The sequence below is a fragment of the Pseudonaja textilis genome, chromosome 17 (genome assembly GCF_049901715.1).
Source record: "Pseudonaja textilis isolate UNSWEBS1 chromosome 17, rPseTex1.2, whole genome shotgun sequence".
In the NCBI taxonomy this organism is placed as follows: Eukaryota; Metazoa; Chordata; class Lepidosauria; order Squamata; family Elapidae; genus Pseudonaja; species Pseudonaja textilis.
In genome coordinates, this window is record NC_142006.1 from 8,410,781 (window position 1) to 8,431,285 (window position 20,505).

At 47.7% G+C, this 20,505-nt stretch overlaps 1 protein-coding gene across 5 annotated transcripts in view; it reads right to left on the reverse strand.

The window, feature by feature from the left end:
• Window positions 1-2,860: 2,860 nt before the first annotated feature.
• Window positions 2,861-20,505, reverse strand: part of PNPLA7 (patatin like domain 7, lysophospholipase) — a 48,324-nt gene continuing 30,679 nt past the window's right edge. For 3 of the 5 annotated variants that reach the window (XM_087914662.1, XM_087914664.1, XM_087914666.1), the window contains 12 exons: window positions 20,200-20,382; window positions 19,991-20,109; window positions 16,645-16,801; window positions 14,114-14,230; window positions 13,082-13,151; window positions 10,520-10,636; window positions 7,886-8,034; window positions 7,489-7,641; window positions 6,380-6,490; window positions 5,649-5,733; window positions 4,849-4,952; window positions 2,861-3,772 (listed from right to left, as the gene is read on the reverse strand). In XM_087914662.1, coding sequence (XP_087770788.1) covers window positions 3,704-3,772; window positions 4,849-4,952; window positions 5,649-5,733; window positions 6,380-6,490; window positions 7,489-7,641; window positions 7,886-8,034; window positions 10,520-10,636; window positions 13,082-13,151; window positions 14,114-14,230; window positions 16,645-16,801; window positions 19,991-20,109; window positions 20,200-20,382 — 1,434 coding nt within the window. In that variant the 3' untranslated portion in view covers window positions 2,861-3,703. The remainder of the gene's footprint in view (window positions 3,773-4,848; window positions 4,953-5,648; window positions 5,734-6,379; window positions 6,491-7,488; window positions 7,642-7,885; window positions 8,035-10,519; window positions 10,637-13,081; window positions 13,152-14,113; window positions 14,231-16,644; window positions 16,802-19,990; window positions 20,110-20,199; window positions 20,383-20,505) is intronic. The other 2 variants (XM_087914665.1, XM_087914663.1) reach the window with 1 other exon arrangement.

Genomic DNA, 20,505 nt, shown 5'->3' on the forward strand with positions numbered 1-20,505 from the left:
CTTCCTATTTTTAGCAGTTCTCCCTTGCGTTTCATTTACCAAAATTCGGAGGCGAGTCCAGATGTGTTGAGTAGCCAAAATAGCACAAAATGCCCCCCAAGAGAGTGCGGGGGAAAAAAAAGAGAGATTGACTTGGCGTTGTTTGTCAAAACCTGTTATCCTTCGGCGGGGCTAAAAATAGAGCGGCCAAAATGGAACGGTTTTCGTGGGCTCGAAATGCCGACGGTTTAATAGTGGGAGAAAGAAAAAGAAATTGAGCAGGAAGAGGATTTGAAAAGAGCATCAGGGAAAAAAAAAATAGCCTGAATTGAACAAGTAGCTTGCAAACAGCTTGGTGTGCTGCGCTTTCCTCTTGGGTTTTTTTTTTGCCATTATCGGCAAGGATTTCATTCGATCTAAGAACTCAAGACGCAGCTTTTTGCTGGGATCTTAACGGTTGATTCCTGTACTTAATCATGTTCCTTTGCCGGTTCCTTCTAGCTGATCCAGGAGCATCCTAATTCTCTTGGTTGTTTATGAAAAAAACAACCCATCAAAGGCAGCAGCGGAAAACAGTTGCAGTGGTTATTTAAGGACTAAAGGTTATTTAAATGGTTGTTTAAGGACTAAAGGTTCCCGGGGCCTTGGTGTTCTCCGAGAGCTTCTTCGTTGTTTTGGTTGAGTGCACTTCATTGCCGTTGTAACTTTGAACGGTCGGTAAATGAAAAAGTTGAGGGCTAGGAGGATGAAAAAAAAAAACTAAAAGCATTTCACGTATTATGGTTCCTGTGGACTAGAAACACAGCCCAAGATTTTAACCTTGGTTTCTCGGTCTGATCCACAACCTTTTGGCCTTAAAAAGACTCCATTGCTCAGAAGTCGTGGGTGCTTCATTCCCTGAAAGCTTTCCGGTAGAAGACACCGGTACTGCCATCTGTCAGAAATGGTGTAGGGTCTCCTACTTGGGTGGAGAGGGGTTGGACTAGATGACCTACAAGGTCCCTTCCAACTCTGATTATCTGTACATTTCTGCAGAACGACCAACGCGTCCTCAGTTTGAATGGCGGTTAGAAAAGGGGTTTGGGGGGTTTTTTTTGCTGTATTTTCCACATATATATATATATATTCCCAGCCTTCTTTGCACATGGGGCTATTCTCAAGTCTCAAACTGATCCATCTGTTTCTCGGAGGAAGAAGAAGAAAAAATAGTAATAATAATGTCACATTTGAATTGCATCTCTAGGAACGGGTTGCCTACATAAGTGCTGGGCGATTGGGGTTTTTTTTTTATTCCCGACACTCTCGCTTGTGCAAACATCCACCACATGGTGTTTTCCAGCCTGTGGATGACGTCAAAAAAGGCAGAAAATGGAGAATGTGTTCGTGGCCATCAACGGGCGGTCAAGAAGGCCGGAAGAGATGGACCCCTCCTTCCAGTTCACCACAGAGAACTCCATCCCACTTTCAACGAAGAAGCTGTAGAGCTTTCCCCACCCCCCAGGAGGCAACTGGACTTTCTGCATTTTTCTTTCGAAGACGTTTCGCTTCTCATCCGAGGAGCTTCTTCAGCTCTGACTGTGGATGGTGGGGAAGGGAAGGATTGATACTCCTTGCAGACGGCTGGTCATTTGCACCCTTTTAGAGGGTCACTGAGATTACTTGGACCCCCGAGGATACAGATAAACCTCCAAGTGGCCTCAACGGCCCTCTAAAAGGATGCAAATGACCAGCCGTCTGCAAGGAGTATCAATCCTTCCCTTCCCCGCCATCCACAGTCAGAGCTGAAGAAGCTCCTTGGTTGAGAAGCAAAACATCTTCAAAGAAGAAAAGCCAGAAAGTCCAGGGGAAAAAAAAGCATTTTGGGGACAACCATGACCTCCACTTAAAAGTGACCGTTCAAAAGAAAAGATGATCAAGCAACATATAGATCTGGAAGCAGAAATATTTTTGTTGGGTATATTGCCGGAGGGCTATGATCAAGGGACTATAGGTTTAGTTTGGCATGTATTGTATTTGCACAGTATTGGAAAAATGAGAACACCCCATCAGAGGAGGAGGATGTAATTCGGAAAATATTGGACGGAAAATATTGAAAGATGGACAGACTGACGTTAAAAATAAAAGATGAAGACGACACAAGAATACCACTTAACATGGAACAGATTTTATGAGTGGCTAGAGATAAGAGGTAGAAATTAGATGAAGATTATTGCTATTCATGAATTAAATATAAAGATGGTTTATAATTATAAATATGCCAGTGTAACCAACAGAATGACAAGTAAGCTAAGATAAAAAAAAATATAGTTAAAACTATTGTTACACTATTGTTATTGCTTATTAGGATATATGTTAATATCCCTGTCTGTTCTTCCTTTTGCCTTTCTGTAAATGATAAGCCCTGACAATACACTGTATTCAAAATGTTTATGAATTTAAAATATATATATATATATATATACAAAAAAAGTTACAGTGGCACTGGGAAAAAAGCGACTTAGGAGCGGGCTCACACGATCAAAATTCAGAACGCTTGGCAACTGGCATGTACTTGTGATGGTTGCAATGTCCCAGAGTTCACCAGATCCCCTTCTGCGACTGTCTGCCCCCCAAAAATCAACGCGGCGGAGGGAGGGAAACTCACAGTGAGTCCCTTCATGATGATGGTGAGGCAAAAACAGGCAAAACACACACACTTAAGAACCGTCTCGCTTAGCAACAGCAATTTTGGGCTGGATTGCAGCCGTAAGCCGAGGACATCCTGTATCACCATTAGGACCACCCACCATCCCAAAATACCATCCCTTCGTCTGGATTTATTTGCAAAACGCAAATCAAATGCCCCCAAACTGGTGCCTTTGAGCCACGGTGCACACCAGGATGTGGTTTCCAGCTTTTTATTATTTTTATTATTCTCTTTTAAGAACCCCTGAGGAGAGAAAGGGCAAAAAAAAAAGAGAGATTTGGCAGTATAACAACCCAGGAACGGCAAGCGTGGGCTGAAAGGGACGCCGGTATAAATAAGTTGGAGGATTTTTCCGCCAAAGTTTTTAGCAAGGTTAAAAAAAAAAACCACCCCAGCTTCTTGCAGGAACCTGAGAAAACTCGTTCTGCCGCCGCAGAAGCAGCGTTGCTTGAACGGATGTTGGTGTGAAAGTCACTGCAGTTGTCATCACGACTCTTGTTTCCTTTCCACCCGCCACCCCCCCACCAGGCAGATGGCTTCCATCTCAGACATTCGGCCCCGAGCAAAACACGTCCCCTACGCTAGATGCCAATTCCTGGGGTGGGTGGGGGACTTTCGGTTCCCCTTGGAGACAGAGCACCAAACTCGCTGAGATCCAGTGCGCTGAAGGCGGCCAGGAGTCCGCCCTCCGCTCCGCTATTTGTCCTTTCACCCCGGATTTGGGCAATGGGGCTCCTTTCCCTTCTTCCTGCCCTCTCGGTTTGTCCAAACAGCCCCAAAGTTTCTGCAGGTGCCGAGAGTTTGCAAAGAGGCGGATGGCACGCGCCCCCCCACCTCCCCGCTCCCCGTTTGTCCATCAGCGGATGCCAATCACTTTTTTGGGGGGGGTGTTGGGGACACCTTGGTTTTTTAGACCGAGAAATGGAGTAGGGAAGGGAGAGGCGCCCACGGCTTCTCCACACGAAGGAAGTTGGCAATGAGGGGGAGGAGGAGGAGAAAGCCAGGTGAGCCAAGGTGGGTTTTTTAGAGTCGGTCTTGTTATGCTGCGAGTTGGCTGTCTTCGGAGTCGCCGCGGATAGGTTTTCGCTGGCGGATTTCTGGATCCTGCTGGAGATAAAAAGAGGAAAAAAAATTGATTTGATTTGGCTCGAGATGGAGACGTACTGAGATGTCACGGTTTGGTCTCTCTGACCCTTTCAAATCTGGTGGTTGACTAAGGCCATGTTGATTGATTGATTTGTATCCGGCCTTTATTATTTTTATTATTTATTATTTATTTTATTATTTGTTTTATTATTTATTTTATTGTTTTATTATTTATTTTATTACTTATTTTATTGTTTATTTATTTTATTATTTATTTTATTATTATGTGTTTTGTTATTTATTTTTATCATTTTTTATTATTTATTTTTAACCTTTTTTTGTTATTTTTATTTTGAGTTATTACTCAAGGCAGTGGGCCAACACACCTTCCTCCGACTGTTTTTTTCCCACAACAACAACCCCATGAGGTGGGTTGGGCTAAGAGAGGGAGACTGGCCCAAAGTCAACAAGTTGGCTTTTGTGCCTAAGGCGGGACTCGAACTTCCGATCTCTTGGCGATTGGCTCAAAGTCATCAGCCAACTTTTGTGACTAAGGCGGGACTAGAACTCACCACCTCCTGGGGATTGGGTCAAAGCCACTCAATTGACTTTCTTGGCTAAGGCGGGACTCGAACTCATAATCTCCTGCTTTCTAGCCTGGTGCTTTAACCACTAGGCCAAACTAAAATCAGCTCCGGCCATGTGATGTGTCGATTTACAATCATACCAAATGAAACTTTGATTTGGGGTTTTACTGATTGATTTGTTGTTAAAAAAGTAAAAGTAAAAAGTTGAAGTTGGATGTTACTGCCATACTAAGAGGAGTCCAGAAGTCAATGCCGTTTTTTTTCTTTTTTCCCTTCTTTTCTACACTTCTCCCTTCCCCTATTTTTCCTACCATTTGTTTTTGGACTTTTGTATTTTATATTATAAACTAATAAAAACTGTAAACAAGAAAAAAAGAAAGGACTAGGGCTGTTTGGCCTGCAAAAATCAAACCCTTCTTAAATCAAACCCGATAACTTCCACAGCTGGGGGGGGGGAGAGAGAAGGGGGGGCTGACAGGGGGACCCCGAAAGTTACAGGGTTATTCTTACAGAGTCAAAATATTCTTCCGTTTGGCTGCTCAGGAAATTGACGTAGTCATCTTTCTGGATGTCGAAAATCTCCTCTTCGTATTCGGTCTGGTAGTCGGATTCGTCTGAACATGAGAGAAGTCGGAGAGGGTTTGTTTTAAGCCAGGGTCACGGTGGGAAGAAGAATGCTAAGCCGATGTCAGGGTTCCGGAAATTGCCCTAATTAAATCATGGGCCTCGAGACAAACTTCCAAAGATTTATTAGGAGCAACACACCAGCATTAACCTAAATGTAGCCAACTCTGGCATACGTAATTTACAGTCACCTGTGACCCTGTTTGCTCCCTGGGTGTGTCATAAATCAGATTCTCCAATGAAGCACCTTCACAGGTTGAGTGTCATCTATCATGTTCTCCAATGAAGGAGTTTCCTGGGCAGAAGATCCGGTAGCCTAGCTACAATCGTTGTAAGATAAGCGTAGAATATACTTCTGTTTTTAAACTGCTGTACTGCTCCTTCAGATTTCCTCCCCCTTACTTATGGCAACTCGAAAACAGGCATAGGAGTGCTTTACGAGTTGACAGCTGATATCCTCACACTGGAGTGCCTGTAGCAACTCAACAGTCCACTGCTTCTTCTAGCAAACGAAATAGGTACAACTATGCAAAATAAGAACACCTGGACCAGCTATGGTGCTGCCTAGTTTGGGTAGTGAAATGTCTGCAAGAAAACCGGAGCACCCCAAGGACCCCTCAATTCCATCCCCAAGCTACAAATATTCTCCTTTATTGATAATGGCTTGTCTCACTCCCTTGGCTCACCATCCACTATCATGGCCTTCACCGGTTCTATTCGGGAGACGATTTCAGCCAAATCCGTGAAAGAGGTTGTCGGGCATGTCATGTACTGAAAGGGGAGGAAAAGAAAGAAAGAAAGAGAGAGAGAATGAGCACTGCTGGGTATCTCAGTCATGGTCAGGCTCAAGAACCAACAAAGACATGTGGAGTTACCCCTGAGTAGTAGCTTTGCTGTCATTCGCCCACAGACAGAATCTTGCCAGACTAAAGCAATAAACTATGGATATCCTCTGCGAATGGTTACTAGGGAGGGACCGACTTCTAGTACTGATGATGTTACCTAGTTGGGTAATGAAATGTCTGCAAGAAAACTACAAAGCTCAGAGAGCACCAAGGACCCTACAGTCCTCCTCCTCCTCCTCCTTCCCCTTCTCCTCCTGCCCTCAAGCCGCACTCCCTTCTAGCCCTGATGACGTTACCTAGTTGGGTCATGAAACGTCTGCAAGAAAACCACCCAGCTCAGAGAGCACCAAGGACCCCCCACACTTCAACCCTGAGCTCCGAATAGTCTCTTCTATTAGTGCCCCTGCCAAAATCTCAAAAAAGGGACTAAGCAGACCATGGGTGAAAACAGGTCCTGAAGACAGGCCCTGAAGACAGGCGGTGCCCCAGCCTATCTCCTCCTCTCAAAGGGGGGGGTGGTGGTGGCTGTTGGCTGAGCTGGCTTCTCCCCACTCCCACGAGGGGACACTCACACATGATGGCTTAGACTGGCAACGCTCCTGCCGGTCCTTCAGCATTTTCTCGAGGACTCCGCTCCTGCACCAAACATTGAAAACCGTCTTCCCGTGCTGGTAGCCGACTTCCTGAAGGGGGAGGAAAGGAAAATGCCTGGGGGAGAGAAAACGTGGGAGTGGCCTGCTGCTGGGGGGTGGGGTGGGGTGGGGGTTGGAAATCCACTGCTGAAAGCCATAGAAATGGGAGGTGGGGGTGAGCCAGGCCGACCAACTGAAAGTGTTCAAAAATAGAGGGGACAATCATTGGACGGGGGATGGTATAAGATCTCCTGGCTTAAGAAGCGGGCAGGATTAGAACCCCTCCCTTCAACCTATGAGTCTCTCTTCTCTCTGCCATCCATCTGTTCATCACTACTCAAAATGAGAGAGACAGAACAGAGAGAATGACCCATCTATCCATCCATCCATCCATCTATCTATCTATCTATCTATCTATCTATCTATCTATCTATCTATCTATCTATCTATCGCTACTCAAAATGAGAGAGAAAAAGATTTATCTATCTACCTATCTCTATCCATGGCTATCCATGTCTGTCTGTCTGTCTATCTATCTATCTGTCTATCTATCTATCTGTCTATCTATCATCTATCTATCTATCTATCTCCATCCATCCATCCATCCATCCATTGCTACTCAAAATGAGAGAAAAGAGAAAGATCTACCTATCTCTATCCATCTCTATCCATGTCTGCCTGCCTGCCTGCCTATCTATCGCTACTCAAAATGAGAGAGAAAAAACAGAAAGATCTAGCTTGCTATCTACCCATGTCTATCAATGGGTACCCATCCATCCATCCATCCATCCATCCATCCATCCATCCATCCATCCCAAACTGGATCCTTGATTCCCAGCAACCCCCGTCAAAGGACTCCATTACCCCAACCTACACCCAAATAATCCCCTTTAGGGTAATCGGTCGCTTCCAGCGCTTGTCTTGTGTCGAAACAGCAGCAGTTTTGAACCCGGGGCTGCTCCTTTTGAATACCGCCTCCCTTCCCAGCCGCATATCTCCCCTTCCGCGACTTCCTTCCTTCTGCTGCCCCTCCCTGCCCTACAACGCACGCAGATTTCATCGAATTTCCCAAATTCCAGCGTCCCGTAGTGATCGATGGGTGGCCGGATATATTCGCAATAGTCGCTGTTCTTGACCATCTCCAACTGCCGGACGCAACAGACATAGGCCAGCCGAGTCTGGATCTCGGCCATGTTCAGCACCTGTCCAAAAGAGAGAGAGAGAGAGAGAGAGAGAGAGAGAGACGGATGGATGGACAGAGGCAGACGGAGAGAGAGAGAGAGAGACAGAGAAAAAGAGAGAGAGAGAGAAGAGAGAGAAAGGGACAGACAGAGAGAGATGGACAGAAAGAGAGAGAGAGAGAGAAGTCAAACCTGCCTTCGCGCAGCCTCCCTTCAAAAACCACAGCGGCTAGTCCTCGACTTACAACCAGTTTAACCACCTCACCTTCACTTTCTCCACTAATGGGTTCCACCGTTTCCACAGCAACCACCAGCCGGAAAGTGCGTCTCCGTAATTGGTGAGGTCCGTCTCGTCTCTGCTGCCCACGTCGATGGCGATGACGACCTTGGCTCCCATGGATCGGGCAACGTCCGCTGTCAGGAGAAAGCAGGAGAACGGAGTTGGAAGGGGAACCCAGAGGTCTTCTAGTCCAACACACACACACACACACACACACACACACACACGGACAGCCAGGTCACCCTACACCAGACAGGTGGCTGCCCAGTCTCTTCTTGAAAGCCTCCAGTGATGGAGCATCCATACCCTCTGCAGGCAAGTCATTCCACTGACTCATTGGCCTATCTTGTCAGGAAATTTCTTATTTCTAGGTTGGATCTCTCTTGAATAAATTTCCTATTCGCCTTGACAGGTTTTTATTTTTGTTTTTGGTACATTTTGGAGCATCCCTTCGTTTTCAAAAATAACAGAATTACAAGAGTTGGAAGGGACCTTGGGTTAAGAAATAATTACTTAAAATTGACAAATGTCATAGTTGGATAATATTCTTAGGATGAATTGGAGCAATAGGAATGATGCTTAGAATTAATTAACTAGAATTAAGACAATAATGTTTAGATTGAATGAGAAAGACCTAGAGGAAGATAGAGACGAGGAATTAGGCATTTTTTGCTGATGTAGGTTTAAAACAATATAAAAGAGGATTGCTTAAAATTGACAAAGGTCGTAGAGATGGATAATATTCTTGGGTTGAATTGGAACAATAGGAACGATACCCAAAACCAACTCTCTTCACACACAATAGAGATGTATATTTAAGAGGGGGAGGAAGAGTATTTAAAAAATGTATTTAATGAAAGGAAAAAAAAAAAAAAACAGCACGATTCAGGTGATCGATGAGGCCTCCGTGTTCCTGCTGTTCTCCATTGAAAACCCAGCCCTGAATAGGATGTCTCTTGAAGGAAGAAAAGGCTTTTGTAGGGAAGGAGTGACTCAACGTTCTCCCCTCAGGGAGGCCAGGGCGACGGAGAAGACAAGGGAAGCGAGAAAAGGATGAGAGGCCACCACAAAGTGCCATTTTAGTTTCCCGCCTGGTTGACGGAAGCGAGAGATTTTTGCAGCTCGGCCTCTTTTTTTTTTTGGTCAAAGCCGCTCTTCCACACGACGCCTGTCTCAAAGCAGCACAATTGAACTCGGTGCTGGGCGCCCCGACCGAGACTTTTTGTCGCCGTCGTCGGTTCCTCTTTCAATAACACACAGTGGACATCACGACCCAAAACTGACAAAAGGCCCAGTTCGAAGCCGTTTCCAACCGCGCGAAGGAGGACGGGACGTCCTTGGAGGAAGGACGCTCAATCTTGGCCTGGTCTATTTGGCAGTGAGAAGCGAGCAAGGAAAGCGGCCTTCAAAAAACGCAGCAGAAAGTTGGGACGGAACATAAAAGGGAGCTGGAAGGCACCCTGGAGGTCTGCTAGACCAACCCCCAACCCCCTGCTCTGGCAGGAGACCCTATCCTGTTCCAGACAAATGGCTGCCTCACCTAGGAAGGAGGATCCATAACTTCTGGAGACAAGCGGTTCCACTGATCAATAGTTCCGGGGAATTTCTAGGCTGCATCTCCCCCTGATGGGTTTCTACCTGTTAACTTCTCGTCCTGCTTTCAGGTGCTTTGGAGAAGAGCTTGACTCCCTCTTCTCTGGGACAGCTCCTCAAAGATTGGAAGACTGCTGTCATGTCACCCCGCAAGTCCTTCTCTCCGTTAGACTAGACCAGGAGTCGGCAGCCTTCAACACTCAAAGAGCCATTTGGACCCGTTTCCCACAGGGGAAAAAAAACACTGGGAGCCAAAACACCTTGGTGGGCGTGGCCAACTCAACATCATTCCCACCCAGTCACATGACCCCCCTGCCACACCTACCCAGGTTTTGTGACTCCCAGTGTTTTCTGTGGAAAATGGGTCTCTGTCTCTCTCTCTTTCGCTCTCCCTCCCTCGCATTTCTTTCTCTTTCTTTCCTTCCTTCCTTCCTTCCTTCCTTCCTTCCTTCCTTCCTTCCTTCCTTCCTTCCTTCCTTCCTTCCTTTCTTTCTGTGTGCACAAGCAGGGATATCCTCCCCAAGGGGCGGAGAGCAGGGCACGCGGCCAGGTCAGCAAGGAGCTGCAGGAGAGGGGTCAAAGAGTCGCATGTGGCTCTGGAGCTGCAGGTTGCCGACACCTGGACTAGAGATACTACCTAGTTCCTTCAACCATTCATTGTATGTTTGAGCCATTCAGCCTTCTAATCATCTCTGTGGCTCTTCTCTGCACTCTTTCCAGAGTCTCGACAACTTCTGTTGGTGGTGACCAAAACTAGGCATGGTATTCCAAGCGTGGCCTCATCCAACCCGCAAAAAGCAGTACAAATCCTTCACGGGATGTCGACGTTATCCCTGCGGTTGATGCAACCTAGAACTGCAGTGGCCTTTTTTGGGCAGCTGCTTAAGATCTTAAAGCGGTTGTCCACTACGCCTCCACCTATTCCGCGCAATTGGGTTCTTCCTGGACGAGAAAGGCCACCAATGCTGCGGACATTCATGGCCGGACAAGAATCTCATGCCAAAGGAACAGGAATCTCGGGAGTACCTGGGAGGTTATTGATGTAGCCACCATCCATTAGCAGATGTCCGTCTTTTGGATCGCAGAGAGGGGGCAAGTAACCGGAGAGAGACATGCTGGCCCTGATGTATCGCCACAGACAACCTTTGGGGGGGGGGGAGGGAAGAAGAATAGATCTGGAATAACAAATCTGTTGTAACTTCCCAGCTACTCTCATTCCCAACGTGGTGTCAGGGTTCCAATGGGTGCCCTAATTAATTCATGAGCCTCGAGCCAAGTTTCAAAATAAATCCAATTATTTATTAGGAGCAACATGTCTGCCCGTTTCCCAAGTGCAGTCAGCTCTGGCCCACGTAATTTACCTATGGCCCCGTTGCCCCTCCTCCTCCCACTTTCTCAGGCAGGGCTCTCCAGCTTGGTCTAGTAACCTGGGATACAATCTGGAGAAAGGCATGTGTGGAATGGGCTTCTGGTCATAGCAACCGAGCTTCTCCATCAGTTCTCCCTCCCCCACCCCCTTCCTGCCTATGGCAACTCAAAAGCAGGCCAGGAACGCTTTACGAGTTGACACATGGACCTCGTTTGGCCCAACCCCTCCACCTGTCATAATTCTTATGGGTTATTCATGGTACTTACAACCACAACTGAGCCTACAGTTCATGTTGCTAAGGGAGACATTCACTAAGTGAGTTTCCCCCCTCCCGTTTTACGAGTCTCCCTGCCATGGTTGTTAAGTGGATCACTGCAGTTCTGAAATCAGTGACTGATCAGTGGGTAAATGAATCTGGCTTTCCCTTGGACTCTGCTGGTCAGAAGATCGCAAAAGGGGAATCGCGTGACCTCGCGGACGCCACAACCGCCACAAACATGAGTCACTTACTGTCTGAATTGTGGTCACGTGACAATGGGGATGCTGCAATGGTTGTTAAGTGGGAAGAACGGTCCAGGAAACTGTTGTAAGTCAAGGACCCCCTGTATTTCACTGCAAATGATCTCACCGGGTTGGCCAACAATGACCTTGGCCAACTTTTGACAAGGGCAAAACAAATCAGTACCTTGGGTTGAGCTTCTCCACACACCCCGAGCCCCCTGCCCAGAATGAGATCCCTCTCAGATTCCTGGTCTGTCTCCCCGCAACCTACCTTGGGAGGGTAGGGGGAGACTAGGAATCCGAGAGGGATCTCATTCTGGGCAGGGGGATTCTGCCAGAACCCAACTCGGTCTTCTTGCCAAACTTTTTCGTGGCACGGGAGAGAGTCTTGCCGCTGTCTTAAATTGGTGCCATTCGTTCTCGTCGGCCCTGTAATGGGGGAGATTTATCACTATTACAAGCCCGATTGTTTTTAATCAGCAGAAAAGGGTTGGATCTGCTCCCTGGGGCTTGGAAGCTGGGAGAAGAAAAAACGCAAGGCCTCGCCTTCCCTAAGTCACGGCAGGGTTGGAGTTCGCGTTGTTTCCGGGGTTCGGGGTTTTGCGTTTCTTTTGGAGCCCCGAGAAAGGAAGCAAACTGATCCTCAGAAGGGCGAAGAATCCACCCGTGGAGATGGGAAAGGCGTGATTGGCATGATTTCTCAAGGGGATCGTGTTGCAAACCGGGGAGGATTCGAAACGAAGGCTGCCCAGCCAATACGCTGTCAAGTCAGGGCTTTCTTGGCTGACGGTAACTAAAGTCACCGAAAAAGCCCTTGAATTAGCTAATTACAATTCAGGGCCATTTAGCACTTGGAGGGCAGCATCAGGCCTTGGCGGGGGCAGAAGGGGGCTTAGCGCAGTTTATTCCCTTCTCTTCAGCTCGGTTCCTTCCAAGAGTCACTTAGAGAAAATAAGAAAGAGAAGTTTATACTTATTTTTAGAACCTGTGATGTCAGGGGAGGAAACGTGTGTTATTATTATTATTATTATTATTTTAATCTACAGCTAGTCCTTTGGCTTACAACGGTTCATTTAGTGACCAGTGAAAGTTACGGCGGCCCTGGGGAAAAAAAAAAGGAATATGGCTGTTTTTCCACAAGGATGATGTTTGCAGCGTCCATCCCCCCCCGCCCAATCGCGTGATCCAAATTCAGATGCTTAGCAGAGGGTTCGTATTTACGACGGTCGCAATGTCCTGGGGTGTCAACTCATAAAATATTTCTCTGGGTTTTTTTAGAGCTGCCAATAGAAAGGGAGGAGACAGCAGCTTACAAACCGAAACTGCATTCCATAAATGTTTTCAAAGATAGTAACTAGGTGACCGAAGTTTCTGCCGGGCAAAATTCTACCTGGAGAATACGATTGATGACTCTGGGCTATGGAGGTGTCTCATTGGAGAATATGAATTACGATACACCCAGGGGGTGGGGGGAAGACCGGGGTTAAAGGTGACAATGAATGATGTGTCTCAGAATCAGCTACACCCAGGCAGAGCCGGACATGTTAACTCCCAATAAACCCCTTTTAAGTTTTGGAAGTTTTGGCCCGAGACTCAGGATGTACTTGGGGGCGACTGCCGGAATCCTGACAATGTGATTCCCCTTTGGCGACCCAGGGTCTGTATAAAGGGCCTGCCAGCCCCCCTTGCCCCGGTTGCCCCCTCCCGCCAAGGCCTACCATCCGTGTGGACCCTCATAGCCGAGGCACTGATGTCGGTGGTGATGATGAAGAAAGGAATCCAGAGATCCTGCCACACAGAAAGAGCTCGTTAGAGAGAAAGGGATCAACGAGAACCAACTGGTGACCCAGTTCCCTGCACAGATGTAGACCCTGGATTAACACCGTCCTTTAGCAAGGGGTCCGTTTACTCATCTCGCTCCGTTGCGTCGAAGGGAGGAGAAACGGAAAGAAGGCAGGTGCTGCCCCAGTGCTGTCGCGCCACTAAAGAGACCGACTGTCGCATTTCTCGTCTCTTCTACATCATTGAATTACAAGCCTAACTTGCAATCCCCTCATTCACGGGATTTTTACACACTTTTTTTTTTTCCCCATCGCTCTCTGGGGCCGCACAGTTGCTAAACATAATCACTGGGTTCTCCTCCCCCTTGTTAACACCTCCACTTGACAAGGTTGTTGGGGAGGATAATGGAGGATCAAATTCCATGTTTGTCCCACGGGACTCTTGGCCTGACCAAGGGCTAAATTTGTTGCACCACCGCTGACCCAAAAGAAAACTGATAACTTTGAAGGTGGATGCATTTTTTAAAAAGAAAGGGCTCTGGGAGTAACAGCCAGATGTTGCCCATTGCATCTGGAAGGTGGCAAAAAAAACCCTGAGCTTAAATGATAACACACCAGCCACCTTAAAGCTTTTCCCTTTGCCCATTACACAACTGTCAGAAACTCTGCGCTCTTCCTGTGTTGTGATGCATGCAAGCCAGGGGCACAATGCCACCGGTTCGTACCGGTTTGAACGAACTGGTAGTTCCAACGATCACTTGGCCCTGCCCTATCCTGTCCTCCATTTCCTGCGTTGTAGCTCATCTCACCTGTGCGGCACTGCTGATTTCCCTCGCGGTCCTACTTACCGTTGCTGACTCGGAAGGTAAAACCACCGAGCTTCTAAATGCTCCGTCGTCCGCGCAAGCGCCGAAGCAGTTGTTAAACCGGCAGCATCCCGCCACTGGGCGCAAAAGTCAGCACACCTACCTCGATCTGCTTATCTCTGAAGATGTCGCAGATGCCGTTGTTAAACGAGGCCCCGGAGAACATGGACGTGATGGGGTAGGTCAAGTCAAGAACCGTTTTGAACACCGAATTCATATTCTGCAAAAGGAGCAAGGTGGATGATCCAGAGGCATCGGGGGAGGGGGGGGGAAGAGAGGGGGAAAGGGAAAACGGGACGGGATGTTGAAGCTTTCGTCAAAACTAGATTAATCAACTGAAGACGGAACGATTATAGTAAAAAAAATTAAAAATGATAACCAAAAATTCAGACGCTTGGCAACTCCTGGTGTGTGTGTGTGTGTGTTTGTGTGTGTGTGTGTGTGTGACACATTATCCCCTTTTGCAACCCCTTCTGACAAGCCAGATCCACAAACACGACATTGGCAGGGATCCCCTTAACCACCGGCGCAAGGAACGTTGTCAAACTCACTTCACAGCTTCCTCGCTTAGCAGCAGGAAATTTGGGGTATCGCCGTAAGTCGAGGACTGCCTGTACATCACGTTATAGGATACGGGGATGCATTATACAAAGGCAATCAAGAAGATTAAAAACAGTGATACAAACTAAGGGCGACACAAGAAGAAGAAGAAGAAGAAGAAAAAAGAACGGGCCCAAACAAAACAGTAAAATGCTTTTCACGGTATTTCGATTTCTGGACTATACTCTTAAAAGCTTTCTTTCCTGCGACCTGGTTGCCATTGATTTATGGCCTCCTGCCAAAGAAAGGAGGAGGTCTGCCTGTCTGTGTGTGTGTGTGTCTGTGTATGTCTGTGTGTCTGTGTGTGTGTGTGTGTGTGTGTATACACACGTATGCATGTTCTAAAAATACCAAAACCTTGTTTCTGGGGCCCCCAGAGCCATCTCTGGCCTTCTTTTAGCAAGAGATGACAGGTGGAAACGACACTTTGGCAGGGCTGGTAGAGACGAGGAAGAGGAAGAGGTAGAGGTGATGCAACGTCCAGAATCCCTCTTCTCCTCTCCTCCCCTGCCTCCTTTTTTTCTTCCTCCTCTCCTCGTCTTCCTCCTCCTCTTCTCTTTTCTCCTTTCCCCTCTTCCCCTTCTTTTCCCTTTCTTTTTTCTCTTTCCTCCTTTCCTCTTTTCCCCTTCTCCTTTTTTCCTCCTCCTCTCCTTCTCTTCTCTTTTTTTCTTCCTCTCCTTTCTCTTTTCACTTTTCACCTTTCCCCTCTTCCCCTTCTCCTTTTTTCCTCCTCCTCTCCTTCTCTTCTCTTCTTTTTTTCTTCCTCTCCTTTCTCTTTTCACTTTTCACCTTTCCCCTCTTCCCCTTCTCCTTTTTTCCTCCTCCTCTCCTTCACTTTTCTCCTTTCCTCTCTTCCCCTGTCTCCTTTTTTCCCTTCCTCCTCTCTTCCTCCTCCACCTCTCCTCTGCTTTTCACTACCTTCTCCTCGCTCCTCGTCTCTTCCCCTTGGGCACCTTTCTCTTCTCTTCCTCCTTTTGTCTCCCCAATAAACTTGGGGACTGGCTGTCTTTGGAACCAGGGATCTGTCACGTCCCTTGTGTGCTCAACAAACATTTCTGCCACCCCGAGGATGTTTGGCACTCAGCAACACACCTGTTTCCTGCTTTGGCTGGCCGCCCCCCGAGCTGAATTATTGTGGGTCACGAGAGGAGAGGAGAGGAGAAGAGGGACAGGCTCCAGCCTCGCATTGAGGGCCTTGGCCTCTCCCTTCCCCCCAATCATAAAAATAAAAAAAAGGGGAAGAAAGGTTATCCTCAACTTACAGCCGTTCTTTGACCGTCATCGCAGTGTCCCAGGGGGTGTGTGTGTGTGTCATTGTGATCATCTTTGGTGACTTTCCAACAAGAAAACTCAACGGGGGAAGCCTGACTTGCTTAACAACCACGTTGTACTGATTTAACAACGGCAGGAATCCCCTTAAACATTAACATTGGGTGGGGGGCAAAACTCACTTAACAACGGTCTCACTTAGTAATGTGAATTTGGGGCTCCGCTGTGGCCCTTAACAGCAAACACAACAAAATCACCCAACGCCAGCCGTTACCTCAGTTCCTTCTATAGAAGGGCAGCATGTGGAAGGAGAGAAAGAGAAAGAGAAAACGGAGAGGAAAACAAGTCAGAGGAGAGAAGGAGGCGCTATAGGTGGAGCAAAGGTCCTGGGTGGCTCCAGCAACAGACGTGAAACCAGGAAACGGGGAGTTCTAGCTTTGCTTTCGGCATGAAAGCCGCCTGGGTGACTTTCAGCCAATCACCAGGAGACGGCGAGTTCTAGTCCCACCTTAGACAGGAAAACCAGTTGGGTGACTTTGGGCCAGTCCCTCCCTCTCATCCCAGTCTACCTCATAGGATCGTTGCTGTGGGGAAAATAGGAAGAGGGAGGGGTTATTATGTATGTTTACCCCCTCTGAACTTGCTTGCTTTCTTGCAGACCTTTCATGACCCAACTAGGTAACGTCATCAGTGCTAGAAGGCAGCGGGGTTTTGCTCTTATTTTGACACCTGACTGGCTTGACCGGGCAATGAGATGTCTCTTACCATGGCCCACTGCCGAGCTTTGATCCGCATCTGGGTATAGCTCCGCTCTTCCGCGTACAGGGCACCCATGAAGGAACCGATGGACGTGCCACCAATCATGTCAATAGGAATCCCAGCCTCGTTCAGCGCTCTGATCACCCCGACTTGGGAGCAGCCTCTGGACAGGCAGGAGCGGCAGAGTTGGGGAAAAGAAAGCGGGGTGGTGTTGTGGGTTTTTTTTTAAAAAAAAATCAAATTTCAAACATTTAATTTCTTGCAGAGTACATTTTAAGAGAGACGCCCGGTTGCTAGCAGAGGAAAGCAACGACAGTCAAAAGAAGCTGGGAAAAGTTTCTGGGATCGGTTTCAGCTGGCAGAAAATTGGCCTTTCCAATTCCAAGCTCTGAACTCCTGAATAGATGGGACACCAGCAAGCCGTCCCTAGCTTGGAGAGAAGGAAGGAAGGAAGGAAGGAAGGAAGGAAGGAAGGAAGGAAGGAAGGAAGGAAGGAAGGAAGGAAGGAAGGAAGGAAGGAAGGAAGGAAAAGAGAGAAGGAAAAAAGATGAGAAAGGGAAGGAAGGAGGGAGTGGAAGGAGATAGAAAAAGGAAGGATCAAGAGAGAAAAACATGGAAGAGAAACAATCTGAAGACGGACAGAAGGAAGGAAGGAAGGAAGGAAGGAAGGAAGGAAGGAAGGAAGGAAGGAGAGGAAAAAAGATGAGAAAGAGAGAAGGAGGGAGGGAGAGAGGGAGGGAGAAGTAAGAGGAATGAGGGAGAGAGAGAGAGAGAGGAAGGAAGGCTTTTGCTATCCTCCTGGCTCTCATATTGTCAAAAGCGAACGAAACAAAACCAAAAAAGATCATTTGTGTACCAGGAAATCGAAAGTCTGCGCCTGGGTGAACAGATGAGGAAAGACACTTCACAACCTGAGCTACCTAGCAAACTCTCCTGCCTGGGAAGCACAAAGGAGGGTTAAAATCGCATCAGAATTCCCAAAATGCAGGAAGAATTTTCTCTCTTTGCTTCGTAGGAATGAAACAAAGAAAGGCAGGGGGGTTTTTTGGTTTTTTTTTGGAAGCTGCAAAGCAGTTAAGCCCAGATTTAATTGCCTTAGAACTGGAGGAGGTGCCTTTGCTAAAATCCGGCTTCTCTTGAGATTCGGGCGTGACCGGAAGGACACGGTCAGCAGAAAAATGGGATTATCTATCGCTCCAGCCAAATCAAGAGGGATGGTGGTGGAGAAAAATGACTTTATTCGGAACCGGGAATTCAGATCCATTTCAGGCGCTTGGCAGCCAGGCTTAATTTGCCACAGGTTCCCCTGCTCCTCCGAACACGGTTGGCCAAGATGTTTTTGGTGGTCTCGGCAATTTCTGGCAAAGTCACCCGCTGGGCAGGATGCATTCAGACTCATGGATGGCGCGATTGGCAGCTGCCATCCAAACGGGTTGCAAGGTCAGGTCCTTGACTTAATGACCGTCGTGACTTCGCAGGGGTCAGGAGGCGGCACTGCAAGGCTGATTCCGCTGACTGCCAGGGGTTCGATCCTGACTGGATCACGGTTAACTCAGCCTTCCGCCCTTAAAAGGTGGGTAAAATGAGGACCCAGATTGTTGTGGGGGGGCAAGAGGCTGACTCTGCCAAACGCTTAGAGAGGGCTGTGAAGCGGTATATAAGTCCAAGGGCTATGCACGTTGCTTGGAAGCAGGCAAGCAACCGAAGGAAGGGCTTTGCAGAACAAAAACCTAACTTAACCTCTGATGGGATTTGTGTTTCTTAAGACCTTCAGCTAGGTCTGTGTGTGGGGGGGTGTTCACCCCCCTCTCTCGCCCCCCCCCCTTCTCCCCACCAATGCCTGCTCCTCCACTGGGATCAAGCGAAGGTTAACAAAAGGAAGAGAGGCACAAAACCGCTCTCAACGCTGGAACAACGTGTGGGCGATTTTACTTATGGCAGTTCTCCCAAAATACGAGAACAATCAAAACGAGGGAATTTGCAGCCAGGAACTAATTACCCCCGTGAAAGTACAGGAGACAAGAAAATTCCAAGGTTCATTTGGTGGTACGCAGCAGGCATCAAACCCGCCCCGCCCCGCCCTGACACGGGAGGGGCGAGCGAACGAGACAAAAGGAGGGTGACATTTCCAAGAGCTGGTTGCAAAGCCCCAAACTCTTAAATGATCTCCAACCTGAATAGTTTCACTTGAGGATGCGAGAGGCAGGAAGGGACGGGAAGTTGCCTTTCGGGGCTGCGGGGTTATACTGAACTGGGGAAACCGGAGAAAGCGGGCAGGTAGGGAAAGGAAAATACACGGATCCTGAAGTCCACCTTGGTGGGATCTTGGCTGAAGGGTGAAAATAAAAAATAAAGCTGCTTTGAAAGAATCTGTTCTCGGAGGTCTGGTGCAAGAAATGCCAGCTTAGGTTTGTGCAACGGGCTGAATTCTAACCCCATGGACAAAACGCAAAGGCATCGCGAGTGGTGCACAGAGGGGGGGTATGCCAACTGTTTTTAAGTGGGTTGCACAGGGATAGCCATAAGGCCCCCTAATGTAACACACACACACACACACACACACACACACACACACACACGCACGCACACCCTGCTTGGTTCAGGAATTCAGTGAAAGCAGACCTGGCTCTCCCCTAAAGAAGACAGGACTTTCCTTCTGGAGTCAACCTTTTTGACCTCTCAGGAAGATTTTCCTAACAACCACTCTCTGCTTTCCAAATCCATGTTTGTAGTTGGGGGTGGGGGGACTTAGATGAAAAGTGGGAGGTGCAACCATTTGAAAAAATGGGGAGAAGAGGAGGGGGGATAGGATAGATAGATAGATAGATAGATAGATAGATAGATAGATAGATAGATAGAAGATAGATTTATAGATATAAAATATAGTCAATAGATGATATAGACACTAGATAGATAGATAACATAAATATATGATAAAGTAAATAGATAGTAGATTTATAGATTATAAAATTTAGTTGATAGATGATAAAGTAGATGGATGATAGATAGATAGATAGATAGGAAGAAAGATAAGGAAGGAAGACAAGGGGAAAGAGAAAGAGGAGAAGGAAAGGGTGAAAGAGAAGGAGAAGAAGGTAGACAAAGATAAAGAGAAGGAGAAAGAGAAGGAGATCAAGAGAGGGAGAAGATAAAGGAAGAAAAGAAAGAGAAGGACAAGATAGTCAAGGAGGAGAAGATGGAGAAGGGGAAGAAGGGGAAAGAGGCGAAGAAGGAGAGGAGAAAGAGTAGGAGATGATAGATAAGAAGAGCAAGAAAGAGAAGACAGTCAAGGAGCAGGAGAAGAAGATAACAGAGAAGGAGAAGGCCTTTCAAAGCACCCAGACACTCTTACCGTGCGCCCCCTCCTCCAAGGACCAAAGCCACGGCATTCCCAGTCAAGACGCGGGCTAGCCGGGAAAAGTCGGAGTGCCTGTCGGCTGGTTTCTGGAAGACGCGTTCATACATTTCTTTCTGCGGGCGAGAAGCCAGGGATCAGTACAAACCAGGCTTTCAGGCTTGGCTCCCAACCGCCAGACCCATCACGGGAAGAAGCCTCTTTACCAGCTTGGGCAGGCTCCTCCGGGAGAAGACTCGGCGGGGGCATCGGAGGTGAAGGTGGGCCGAGCACCAGCTCCGCATGTTGAGCCACTCCACAGTCCTGCAAGGAAGAGGCCCGTCTTCGCGGTGCAACAAGATCAGTTGCTTCTGAGCTCGGACCGCCGTGTTCTCCAGCATCCGTTCCAACTGGTAGAGAAAGATTATTTTGGGGTGGGGTGTGTGTGTGTGTGTGTGTGTCAATTAATCATTATGGGTGAACTTGGGGTGGGGTCGGGAGAGAGAGGGGCTCTTTTCCCAAAGGGCAAAGAG